Here is a 13,246-nt window from a genome sequence, read left to right as displayed (position 1 = left end):
TGACACTGGCAGGTCTCAGCCTTGCAAAGGAGGCAGTGCATGCTATAAATTCTGCAGGGTGCCCAAACTTTTGCAGATGCCATTTTTTTGTTTTCTGTAATTCTGAAAGTGTCAATGATGGGAATAAAATCTAACTTTTGTTGACATATTCTAAGAATGTCTAATCTGTAATGTGATGCCTTTTTGGAGATTTTTCCATCCTTCCTTGGCTTCTTTATGCACATTAATACAAATGTTTACCTGGGGTGCCCAAACTTTCGATCCCCACTGTATTTGGGACATCTCCTTAACATTGTTGTGTTGTAAGGTAGCCTTTGTTGTAGCCGTCACATTGGCTAGAAGGATCTCTGAATTATCAGCATTATCCTTTAAAGGAGTCTCATTTGATCTTACAAAGGGGTAAATAAGGTTGTTTTGAGGCTAAGGCCTTCCTTTTTACCCAAAGTGGTCTCTGCTGTTTATCTTCATTAAGAGATTGTGTTATCCTCCTTGTGTCAAGCTCCAAGCTCCAGTTCATATCAAGCAGATTTATTGTCTGGATATTGAGGGCCAGGGAGATTTTACCTTTCAGCTACTGCTTTTTTAAGCAAACTGAATTACTATTTAGTACTCCAGAAGTTTCAGGCTTCCAGTTCCACTCTTTCTAAGGGGATTGGAGAGTGTTGTGCAGAGAAGAACAAGAAGGGCACACCAGCCTAGTGCATTACCTCAAACATCATTTATTAAAGCATAACTAAAGGCAGAATTTTTGTCTTGGTTTTGGACATAATGGAGGTGCATTAGAACTCCTGTATACAATTATCGAAAGTGAAAGTAAAAGAAAATCCCAATTTTGGGGTTATCCCCAGAAAGGAAATGGAGGGGAACTCTTCCAATGTGGGCACTAGTTCTGCTGACTTAGGGGCGTCCCAAAGGGTTCTCCTATTCTGCAGGGATTTCCTCTCACTTCCTGATTTAGCTATGGGACAGGAAGTGAAGGTAAATCTCCCCAATAGGATGCAGATGTTAAAAAAAAAAAAAATCTGATAAGGGGTCTATCCTTCTTTAATAAAAAAAAGTGTATTGGAATATTCACAAAGGCCTTATGACTATAATTATGTAATGTATCCTAGACCGCAGTCGCTTGTCAACTTTTGGACCTGAATAACCAATATGGAAGACTATGGCAAAAAAATGCATGAGTTGTTTTAGAGGAAAATACCCTCTTCCTCAGCTCCCTGAAGAAGAGGGTATATCCATCCAAACGCATTAGCTCTTACTTTTTCCTGCAGTGTCGTCAAGGCCTTCCATATATTTAGGTTTATGACAAAGGCCTTTTGTGAGTATTTTATGCACGTTTTTTTTTTTTTAATTAATAAATAGTGTTTGAGTTAATACACTAGGCTGGTGCGCCCTTGTTGTTTTGCTATTTAGAATTAAAGGTCATCCCAATCTGAAGAGGGCTGCAAAGTGAGTTTGGGTACCGAACTAAATGAATTAGTCGCCGAGTGCTATAATTTCAAGATAGCTTGTCTTGTCTTGTCTTGCATCACCTATTCGCTGATGCAGTTTTTCTTTTACTCATTTTTTTAAATTGTTGTGCAAGCCTATGAATTACGAGATAAAGTGACTCCTTTTTCCATTTGAAGCTCACCTAATTTGGGCAATGAGTACTTCTTGTGACTCAGATTTTTAAAGGCTGCAACCTGGTCTTCTGTTAACATGTTTTCTACATTTGCAAGTGTAGTGTGTCTACTTCTGCACAACAAGAAAAAAAGGGGCTAAAGCTGCAGATCTAGAAAACAGGGGGCATAGATTGGGGGGGGGGGGGGGCACGTCTTACAACAAAAGAGGAAGGGGAAGATAACAGAGTCCATGAACTTCATAGAAATATTACAAAGTTCATGTACTTAGGACTGCCATCAGAAGGAACTGAAACCAGGTTTCCAGGGCTGCAATAAAGATAAGAGAGAGGCGCCTCTAAGTGCATACGTTTACAGTTTATTCAGGATAAAAACAATTGGCTTCTCACATGGAAGTGAATAAAATCAGGCACATCATGAGTAGTCGATCAGAGGATCCTTGGTGGATGTCAGTCCAATGCGCTGGCGGCATCCCGCAGAAAGGTAAGCTGTCAGTGCAGCCTTGCTGGTCACCGTCTGTTTGTCGGCTGGGCGGTGGATGTAGGTCAAAATGAGGCTTGGCGCGCGGATGCCTTGAAAACGCAGAGTGGCTGCCACAACACCCGCAGCGCGCATGCTTAGAAACGCGTCGCAAACCGGTGACATCACGATCCAGCGCTGCTGAAGCCATCAGCGTCCCATGCCTCGTCTACTTCTGCAGATGGTAGTTCTGGTCGCAAATTTCTGCAGGCAGCTGTTTAATGCCCTTGTTTTTTTCCCTCGGTTTTCCCTCGTTTTATTGTTGGCATTTTTTCTATTGTTGGGCTAGTTCAGTAGTTCTGTGTGCCGCCTCCTCTGTTTTAACTGCTTTTGTTATGTTGCATAATATCAGAGCTGTGCCTCTGAAAGTGGTACTAAAGTCTTGTTTGATATTTTTAACTAAAAAAAAAGCATGTTATACTTACCTCCTCTGTGCACTTGGTTTTGCACAGATCCTCCTCTTCTTGGGTCTCTTTTCGGCTTTCCTGGCCCCTCCCTCCTGTTGAGTGCCCCCATAGCAAGCCGCTTGCTATGGGGGCACCCAAGCTGACCCACAGCTCTGTGTCCATTCAGACATGGAGCTGCAGCCCGGCCCTGCCCCCTTTCTCTCCTCATTGGCTGATCAACTTTGACAGCAGTGGGAGCCAGTGGTGCCATGTTGCTGTCTCAGCCAGTGAAGAGGGGAGTCCTGAGCAGGTGAGACACTCCTGCAACATCGCTAGATCTAGATGGACCTCAGGTAAGTATTTGAGGGGCTGCTACACATAGAAGGCTTTTTATCTTCATGCATAGAATGCATTAGGATTAAAAAACCTTCTGTCTTTACAAGTGCTTTAACCACTTGCCTTCTGTGCACTTAAACACCCTTCACATCCAGGCCAATTTTCAGCTTTCAGCGCTGTCACACTTTGAATGACAATTGCGCGGTCATGCTACACTGTACCCATTTGAAATTTTTATCATTTTTTTCACACAAATAGAGCTTTCTTTTGGTGGTATTTAATCATCTCTGGGTTTTTTATTTTTTACAAAAAAAAAGAATAAAGACAAAAAATTTTGAAAAAAAAAAAAAGGTTTTTCTTATTTTCTGCGAGTAAATTTTGAAAATAAATTTTTCTCCTTCACTGATGTGCGCTGATGAGGCGGCACTGATGGGCACTGATAGGCTGCACTGATGAGGTGGCACTTATGGGCACTGATGAGGAGGTACTAATATGCCGCACTGATGAGCACTGAGAGGCGGCACTGATGAGCACTGATAGGCGGCACTGCTGGGCACTGATAGGCGGCACTGCTGGGCACTGATAGGCGGCACTGCTGGGCACTGAGAGGCGGCACTGCTGGGCACTGAGAGGCGGCACTGCGAGGTGGCACTGCTGGGCACTGACAGGTGGCACTGCTGGGCACTGAGAGGCGGCACTGATGGGCACTGGCGGATGGCACTGGACACTGACGGGTGGCACTGATGAGCGGCACTGATAGGGAGCACCATCAGTGCCCACACTCAGTGCCCATAGTGCTGCCAGTCAGTGCTCATCAGTGCCTAGATGAGCAGGCACTGATGGGCACTGACTAGCAGCACTATGGGCACTGATTGTGGGCATTGATGGGGGGCACTGATGGCGGGCACTGTGGGCACTGATGGGGGGGCACTGTGTGTGTGTTTTTACCTTGCAGTAATCAGGGCACTGGTGATCGGTGCCCTGATTACATTGCTGTGTGTCCCCGGCGCTGTGAGGCTCCCCCTCCTTCCTCACACTGCAGGCTCTGTGTGAGGAAGGAGCGCCGGCGATGAGAGATGATCTCATATGTTTACATATGAGATCATCGCTCATTGGACGGCCAGATCACGTGGTGAATGGCCGCTGTGATTGGCCATTCACCACGATCTGTGATCGGCCGTGTCCAAGGGACACGGCCGACACAGATTTTCCCCGCAGCGCGCTCGCGGGAGCGCGCTGGGGGCGTGTCACTGGGAGGCCGTTTAAAAACGGCCTCCCGAAAATTCGAGTCCGTGCTGCAGCCGTATATAGGCTGTAGCGCGGACGGGGGGAGGTTAATAAACACTATAGCTCCCTCCCTTCAATGCTCAATGAGGTCTCTTTGGCCTGCTTGCTGAAACTGACGAGGTGTGAGGGGTTATACCCTAAATTGGGTAGGCTTTTAAGGTTTGCCTGGTGTCTATTTCTCCTGTAAGCATCGTTAGAACACAGCTTTCGACAGCTGATCACGACAGTTGGTCCAACAAAATCTGAAGGGACAAACAGGAAAACTTCTGTCATACGATAGCCCCGCCAACGACAATCATTTCATTAGTACACTATGCATCCGCTAAAAATCGATCGACAAAGACCGCGCATGATCAGAAACCCTTAACTAGCACGGAAAAAGCCTGGCTGCCATTGTTTTTGTTTTGCACCATCTGATACGTAGCTAAGCAACCAGGAAGCTTTTCCCGAATCGTACGACAAAAATCATACGGTTTGTACGCATTGTTGAATTCAATGTTGGTATTGTGCAACAAGATGCAAACGATAAGTCGTCCGATTATCTGAACGTGTGTACGGGGCATAAATCTCTTTTTTCTGAAGCCATTAAGGGACACTGTTCCCTCTCTGTGTTTGCTATCATTCTCTATTTGGACTGCTTCCTATAACTGAGCAGATGGGAGGTGGTAGGGAGTATGACCTCAAGTGGGCTGGCCTATAGTTTTCTATGTGTCTAGTGTCCATGTTTCCTTTATCTGACAGTATAGCCCTAGGTTCCTACTATTCAGCTGTGTCCCTTAATGGACTAAGAGAAATGGATCCTTCAATGACAAAAAAATGCTATTTTCCCAGTAGCCATTTTGTGAGTTGTATCATTATTCAGGCTGTCATTTTTCTTCTTACTGAATGGTGGTGCTGCTTCGCCTTGTGAATAGTTCTGTACTGCCTACTTAAATTAAATCTGTCCTTACTTTCTACATGCTAAACTGCCAGAAGACATAAAAAGCAAGAATCTAGAAATCCTTGCACAAACTCATAGATTGGTCTCAGAGTACCCCCAGAGTTTGAAACCTGGTTGCTTTGTAAAATTGGCTTTGGTTTAAAAACCTGCTGTTTAATCATGTTTAGTGTGCAGAGAACTCGGGTTCACTTTAATGCTGTAGTTGTATAGAGGAGAGAGCAGAGGAGCCTGTGTACCATCAGCAGTACTGATAGTAATTATTACAGATGTGTAATATAAAGAAAATGTAATGTTTTTTTCTTCTGCTTGTTTTATTAGCAACCAAACTACTGGAGCTTTAAGGTCAGTATCACACACCTGGTGTTGCATGTGTTCCTTTTGTATGTATTTTGTGTTAATTGTCTGTGGCTGTATTATTATTATTATTATTATTATTATTATACAGGATTTATATAGCGCCAACAGTTTGCGCAGCGCTTAACAAAATGGCTGTATCCTTAGGTATATAAATGGACAACAATGAAGGGCCGCTTCTAGGCCCATGAAGTCAGGGACCCAATCATGACGTTTGCTTCCTTTTTTAAACTTTGCGATTTTACCCTCTGTTTCAAATAATAGGCCTAACTCCAGCCAAAATGTTTTCTTGTGTTATGAATAAACCAGTGAAAGATGCTGTGTGTAACCAATTAGAAAGATTTGACCTATTGTCCTAGCTGGATAGAAGGTGATGGGAAATCTTTCCAAAGAGGACATATAGAAAAAAACGGATTTATGACTTGCCTGTAAAATACTTTTCTTGGAGTACAGTACTGGACACAGGCATAGTCCTAGATGTCAATATGATAAAAATCGATCTGGCGCCAAAAATAATCTACGGCTCTGTTTTTTTTTAGTAGTACTATAATGTATTATTGCTGCTAATTGACTGCAATGATGTGCAGCAAGAAGCAAATGAACAAAATGAGAAATCAGCGCAAAAAATCCTTAATATATTATAGTATCCTAAAAACTCTCACCCAAAAGTGCAAGTGCAAGGATTATATTGACAAATATAACCTATCAAAAAATGTATAAAAATCTGTGCAAAATTAGAATTTAAAAAAATTATTTTCAAAAATATCATAAATAAAAAAACAAACATGTAAAAGCAACAACAGTTCATATATGTGCAAAAATCCAATGAAAGAAGTGTTTACAAAAGTACACAAAATTCAAAAGTGATATCTGTTCATTAATATTCCTGAAAGCCCCAAAGAAAGTCCAAAAAAGTGCAAAAAGTGCAGATACATTTCTGTGTGATAAATCTTCTATGAAAGGTGTGTGCCAAAAAACATCCTGTGTGCTGCTTCCACCAATCGCCCCAAACTGACTCTCCAGATTGAGTGGCTGGTCAGATTATCAACCAGCTACTGCGCCTTTATTATACGTGTAGTATATCCGGCATACAGGTCCGCAATCCACTCTATATGGTCACCCTCAAATAGACACTCTCATGGGAACAGGTAGGCATGTATCATGTATTAGGAGGAAAGAGTCCACATAGCTTAAATCCGTAAAACCATTCAATTTTTTATTAAAAAGTAAGAATAGAACTCACATTTGGCAAGTGTCAACCAGACACGAAGGGTTCCAGCGTGTGTCATTATTATAAATCCTGTGCTCGTTCGTCTCTGGCTATCAGCCTCCAAGCCGTGAGCACAAATCGAGCATGCGCAGCAGTGTTCAGCATCCTAGTCTCGCCCGGGACTAGGACACTGAACACTGCCACCAAAAAAGTTTTGGTGATCGTATAGTACGGGACACAGGCATAGGTTTTGACAACTGGGATGTCCAAAAGCAATACAAAAAATGAGGGATGGCCAATACTGCAAGTAGGCCAACAGGCTAACTGAATAAAAAGTTAAGAACCCTAACTCAAATGGCAGCCTGGAACACTTTTGCAGTCTGAAGCTGTCATAAGCAGAAGCCCAGATATCCACCTTGTGAAACATCAATGTGAGGACTAGGCCATGGTTTTGTAATCTATGTAACAGATGCCATTGGCTTTGGTAGAGTGTGCAGACCCTATCCTGCAAAGAACTGGTTTGTACAATGACTTGGCTAATGCACAAGTGGAATGAGATGCAGGAATTTCCCTGCAAGAACCTTCAGGAAGGACCAGGAAGTTATCACACTATTCCAAAAGAAGCCCTAGTTGAAAGGTAAACCCATACATACAACACAGGCACCATTGAGTGGAGGAATATGATTTCATGAATTACCACTGTATGTACCAAGCAAAATAACCTGGTGTGATAGTAGCCCATCAGAGAAGTCAGCTTCCATTCATGGAAAAGCATAGAAATGACTGAAACCGATTCACCTGTATCCGAAAATCAGATAGACCCTTATCCCCTAAACCTGGGAAGCTAGAGACCAAGAAACAGGATAAATGAAGGACCAGTGCTTGAAACAGAAGGTCTGGATGGTGCGGAAGTGCCCCCCAGAAGCCTGAGCACATTAGATTATCTTGCTCTTCTGGGCTAATTTGGTGTCACCAGAATAACTGGAATGCCCCCCACCTTGATCCTGCATAGCAGTTGAGAGGGGATCTTTATGGAAGGAAGGAGTAGATCAGGGAGAACTAAACCCAGAGTCACCAGAGGATCCCAAGGCCTTTCAACAAACTGGCCCAGTTTGGTGGTAAACATGAATGCTATGTTTGGCATTCCACGCCTGCAATAAAGGTTGAGAGATCTTCCAAATCATTTAAAGAATGACATTACTGGTCTGCAGTTAGGTACTCGAAAAAGAAATCCAGACAAGAAAAATTCTAGTAGAAGCCAGTAATCTCCCTCCGTATAAAGGAAATATCCAACGCCTAAGGACACTAGCAAACAACTGAGAATCATTTGGAGTAGGAGGGGTTATATGGCGGTCCTTACAGCTCTTCTTTGCCAGTGGCCAATCACCTGAATGTAGTAGCATATAACCCAGTACTCTAAAACAATGCCTGCGTTCTGTACTATACTATTTAAAAACACATTTTTAATAGAGTGAGGAAGGATGTTTGTGCGTTTTCTTTTCTGGTGACAACTGTAACCCACATTTGTTTGGCACAATTGTTGCCTTTTACAACAAAGATTAGATCTTCATTCAAAAAACCTACAGTTAAAATGTATAAATATAAATAAATATCAATATGTGTGATGGTGCACAGTGTAAAAAGTAAGTGCATCCTTCGCCTTCAGTAAGCTGGTATTACCCCATTGCCTCTTTTAGCCAAAATGACTGACTTCTTGTAGGCATTTTGCACACCTGTCCAATAGTCTCCAATATTGACTATGCAAAATCCCTTTAGTTGCATGATGTTTGTGAGTTTTCTTGCATGAACAGGCTGTTTCAAATCCACACATAACATTTCACTGGGATTCAAATTGCAACAGCAAATTCAGGGAACGATCCTGAGATTACATTTTTGAAGTTCTTGAAGACATCAGTCATTTCTCAAGCCCCGTACACACGTACCGATGGTCGGCTTACAAATGTTCCTCTTTTCTCCCCGGGATGTCGGTGTCTGCTGAAAAGTGCAAAGACAGCACAAGAATTTTGTCCGCCGACTGCAGAAGTGATGTCATGTAATGGTTAACTTTCCCTGTGTTTTCTATTTTCTGAGCATGCCCAGTCTTGCAAATCTGCGGTCTGTCGGCCGAATTGTGTACTGACAGGCGAACAATCGTCCGTTCTGGTGTCGGCATACAAATATTTTCATGTTTGCACGAAAGACTTTTGTCCGCGGATTGTGCGCAGACATCTGTCGGAGGCACCATACTAACACGCGTACAATCGGCAGATCCTTCGTCCACCGACGTTTGTATGCCGACGATCGGTACGTGTGTACGGGCCTTCAGGCTGCATTTTCTAGTCTGGTCAGTCCTGGACAAATCAACAGTCATTTGAAATCTACATCAATTTCAATTTATCCTACAGTGAAATGATTGATTTCAAATAATTTGGTGGTGGTGGTTTTTTTTTTTTAGTTACTTGCTAGACGTATTCACAACCTACTTTCTAAGGGCTTTTAGAGAGCTCTTTTGATATTGGCAGGATGACTTCACACATGACAATGGCAAACAGAGGATCAGACCCTTGATACCTGGGGTTTTAATTCAGACCGGTTTCACCTGCCCAAAGAGATTCTAAACAATGGTACCTAATATGGAACCAAAATTCATGGATTTGATTTGATAGTGGTAAAAGTAGGAATATACTTTTTCCAGATAATAATCTGCACTTTTGTTAATTTATATTATGAAAATGAATATGCCTTGGAAAAATATAGTGAGCAGTTTGCTCAAGTGTATTACCTTATATCTGAATATATGAATATTTAATGATTGCCTGACCAAATAATGTTGTAAAAGTCAACTGTTTACTTGGGGTGGGGGGGGGGGGGTGTATTTACTTTTGCACTCGACTGTATATGTGTGTGTGTGTGTGTGTGTGTGTGTATATATGTGTGTATATATGTGTATATATATATATATATATATATATATATATATATATATATATAGGGGGTGGAGTTGATTCTAGTATTGTGAAAGACTTGATCCGAACCTGGGAATTCAAATGAGAAAAATTATTCAACCAGAAAATGGTGGGTATGGTCACATTGCAATGACTGTGAGAAGGGTTTAAAGGAGCATAGTTGAAAAGAACCTGAATCTTCTCGTTGTATTCACAGCATGTCTATGCCTCAGTGCCCATAAAATATACTCAAGCCAGTTCGATTTCCAAACCCTTTTTTGAACCAGAGCAATTTTTTACATTTCAGATAGGGGCTTATTGAAACCGCAATACCTTTTTTATCATTCATTTAAAAAAAACTAAGAAATACATACTGTATATTGTTTTGTTTTTTTCAAGGCTTTCTCTTGGAAATATTGTCTTAAAAAAAAAAAAAATTATATATATATATATATATATATATATATATATATATATATATATATATATATAATATATATATATATATATAAAACTGTATTTTCTTTCGTATAAGACTGCTTTTGAACCTCAAAAAAATCCCCCAAAAATGGGGGGTCGTCTTATACGCCTAGTATAATATCTCCAAGGTAACCTAAGTTTAAGTATTACCGGTAGATGTAATCTCTCAAGACGCTGGCTGTGTGGGAATCCTGTACCGGTATACCGTATGTACCGTAGCTTCGGCTACATAGTGTACCGCGCTGAGTCAATCAGGGAGAGCGATGTATTCTATTATTAAATGCAAAGCCTGCTCGGATTGGCGGAGTAACATCAGCCCGCCTCTCTTAATCCGAGCAGGCTTTGCATTCAATAATAGAATACATTGCTCACTGTGATTGGCTCAGCGCGGTATACTGTATGTAGCCGAAGCTACGGTACATACGGTATACCGGTACAGGATTCTCACACAGCCAGCGTCTTGAGATTACATCTACTGGTAATACTTAGGGTACCTTGGAGATATTATGAGAGATTACATGTATTACAGTACTTGGTGTACCTTGGAAATCTATGAGAAATCTGATGTTTTTCAATGGTGTTGCCTTGCTTCGGAAGGGGGGTAGTCTTATACAGTGAGTATAGCCCAAAACCTATGTTTTAACTTGAAAATTAGGGGGGTCGTTTTATACGCCCAGTCGTCTCATACGCCAAAAAATACGATATATATATATATATATATATATATATTATTTTCAATGCAACCTATAGACAAAAGATGTAAAATGGAAAAAAAAATTTCTAGTTTGACCAGTCTTTTAGTGCAGAGTGTACATTTCTTTGATAACTTCTCCAGTGTATAGGGACATTAAAATGGGTTTCTATTACAAAGCATACTAAATATTTTTTTCATATTCTTCTTCTTATTTTTTTAATTATTGAACCAAACTATACAAAACAAGCTAAAGAGAGGAGCTGATTAAGGCTAATAGCTTTAACCAAGTGTTACTAAGCGGTCAAATGGGAACACAGTTTAGTTATGTATTTTAACTTGCAAGCCTGCTATAAGGACTCATTCACAAGGGCGTCAGGCTCTTCCGCCCCTCTTTAAAGCGATCCTGCATGCCTGTTCTGTAAATCAATCCTGCCACCTCCTGCATCCCTGTTTTGATCTTCGGTGAGATTTTTTTGTATCCTAAAATTTCAGATTAAACTGAGGTGCCACAATCGCCATAGCCATGCTTGGCACGTGGGTGCGGCGTGGTCCCATTGACTTTGAAGTAAAATTGCTGCAGACCCAAGTGACTTCCATGTCACAATGTAGGTGGGCAGTCACAGGGGTTGTAAAAAAGTAATCAATCACCTGTTTTTATCGACTGTGAACTTAACCTAACATCAGATGCAGATTACTCCTTGATCTGCTAAGAATTAACCAGACAATTTGCAATGAAATAATAACTTTGCTGCATAAAAACTCTTCCTCTTGATATTAAACACAAAAACATAATATATTTCAGCTTACCTATTTTTAAATGTGGTGGCTGATTAATTTCCTTTTGTATACCTTTTTTCAAATATTTTCACGTTGATCCAACCAGTAAGGTCTGTTATTTTTCAACTTTCTTTAACAGACCAATCTGTTCAGCAAGATTGGCAGTTAGAGGGTTGAGAAAAAACATTTACCACTGACAGGGTGCTTACAATGGTCAGCTTTTTTTGCTTTATGTAAAACCTATATCCCAAAAGGGAAAAAAGGGGTGGGGATTCCTCTATCCACCCTGTTTGTATGGATGAATGCCAAAAAAAATAAATAAAAAATAATCAGTGTATGGCCAGCTTTAGACAAGAAGTGTGCCACAGCATTAAGGGATCAGTAAACTGCATTATATTACATTTTTGTCTTTTTGGGTTAACACTGCAGAAGCTGCTCTGTGAGTGTAATTTTAAATGGGAGCAGAAAGATTTGCTCCTGAGTAAAAAAAAAAAAAAGTTTTGCCCATCAAAAAGACAGCCTGGTATTGCTGAAAAATGCAGCTAGAGAACTGCAGGGAAGGTGGAGTGGCTTGGAGTACTACACATGCCCAAGGTATTTGCATTAAGTTTTTATGTCCCAATGTACATAATAGTGATCGACCGATATAGTTTTTTTACCGCCGATACCGATATTTTGGTCATCGGTATCGGCCGATCTCTGCCAATATTTTCGGACATTAAAAAAAAATATTTATATTTTTTTAATGTCTACAGGTACTGTGGGTTCTAAAAGACCCCGAACCCCTCTTCTGCACTTAAAGCATTCAAAACGCCAATGCTGTAAGTTTTTGAATTCTGTACGGCGGTGAATGTAGGATGCCCCGGGTCTCCCAGTGGGACAGGAGACCCGGGCGAGCCGCGGAAGGCGGCGGGGGACGTCCCCTCCCGCTCCTTGGAATGACAGCCGAGCGTCGGCTATGGACACTGATACCGGGGTGATGCCTCTAGCTGCAGGCATTACCCCGGTACATGCACTTTCCCGAAATATCGGTAAATAAAAAGCCGTTTGCGATATATCGGGGAAAGTGCATATCGGCCCTCGATATATCGGCTTTGCCAATAATCGGTCGATCCCTACTACATAACTGAATATTTATTGTGCCACATGGAGAAGTTTCACAGACACATATAAACCTCAGCACGATAATTTGTGGTGTATATCCAGCCCAAATATATGGGTAAGGTTTTGAACCACCTGCCAAGTGTTTATGCGATCTGGGGCTCCGTTGGAGAGATTTACCCTCCCATACAGTCATGCTGACTAGACAAAAAGTGAGGGGAATTCTCCAACAGCAAAAAAGGGGCAGAAATATATTTTAGTAGGATAGGTAAGGCTAGAACCCCTGTCAGATTTGTATTTCTGTCTGGGTCCCTTTTGCTGATTTTCCCTTCCTGTCTAGCGAAACCTCTGCCTATCCCTAACCGAGCAGTAAAAACCCAACAGGAGTTCTCATCCTTTATCTACTGTATAAAAAAAATATATATTCCCTATACATTTATGAAACTATAGTAGGGATCAGGAGTATTGTATGTAACAACTTCAATTGCCATTAGTTTATACTGTATACAGTGGGAAAAATAATTATTTGATTTTGTAAATTTGCCCACTTGCAAGGAAATGAAGGGTCTATAATTTTTGTCATAGGTGTATTTTA

General features: G+C 41.3%; 1 protein-coding gene across 10 annotated transcripts in view; it reads left to right on the top strand.

The window, feature by feature from the left end:
- Nucleotides 1-13,246, top strand: part of SRCIN1 (SRC kinase signaling inhibitor 1) — a gene marked incomplete at its 3' end in the record, with an annotated part of 894,005 nt that overhangs the window by 521,332 nt on the left and 359,427 nt on the right. For all 10 annotated transcript variants that reach the window (XM_082272513.1, XM_082272514.1, XM_082272511.1 and 7 more), the window contains one exon: nucleotides 5,409-5,432. In XM_082272513.1, coding sequence (XP_082128639.1) covers nucleotides 5,409-5,432 — 24 coding nt within the window. The remainder of the gene's footprint in view (nucleotides 1-5,408; nucleotides 5,433-13,246) is intronic.

Source organism: Pelophylax lessonae (assembly GCF_965119305.1).
Source record: "Pelophylax lessonae genome assembly, chromosome: 11".
NCBI classification, from domain to species: domain Eukaryota; kingdom Metazoa; phylum Chordata; class Amphibia; order Anura; family Ranidae; genus Pelophylax; species Pelophylax lessonae.
Note: the sequence above shows the minus strand (reverse complement) of the source record. Positions and strands in the feature narration are given on the sequence as shown.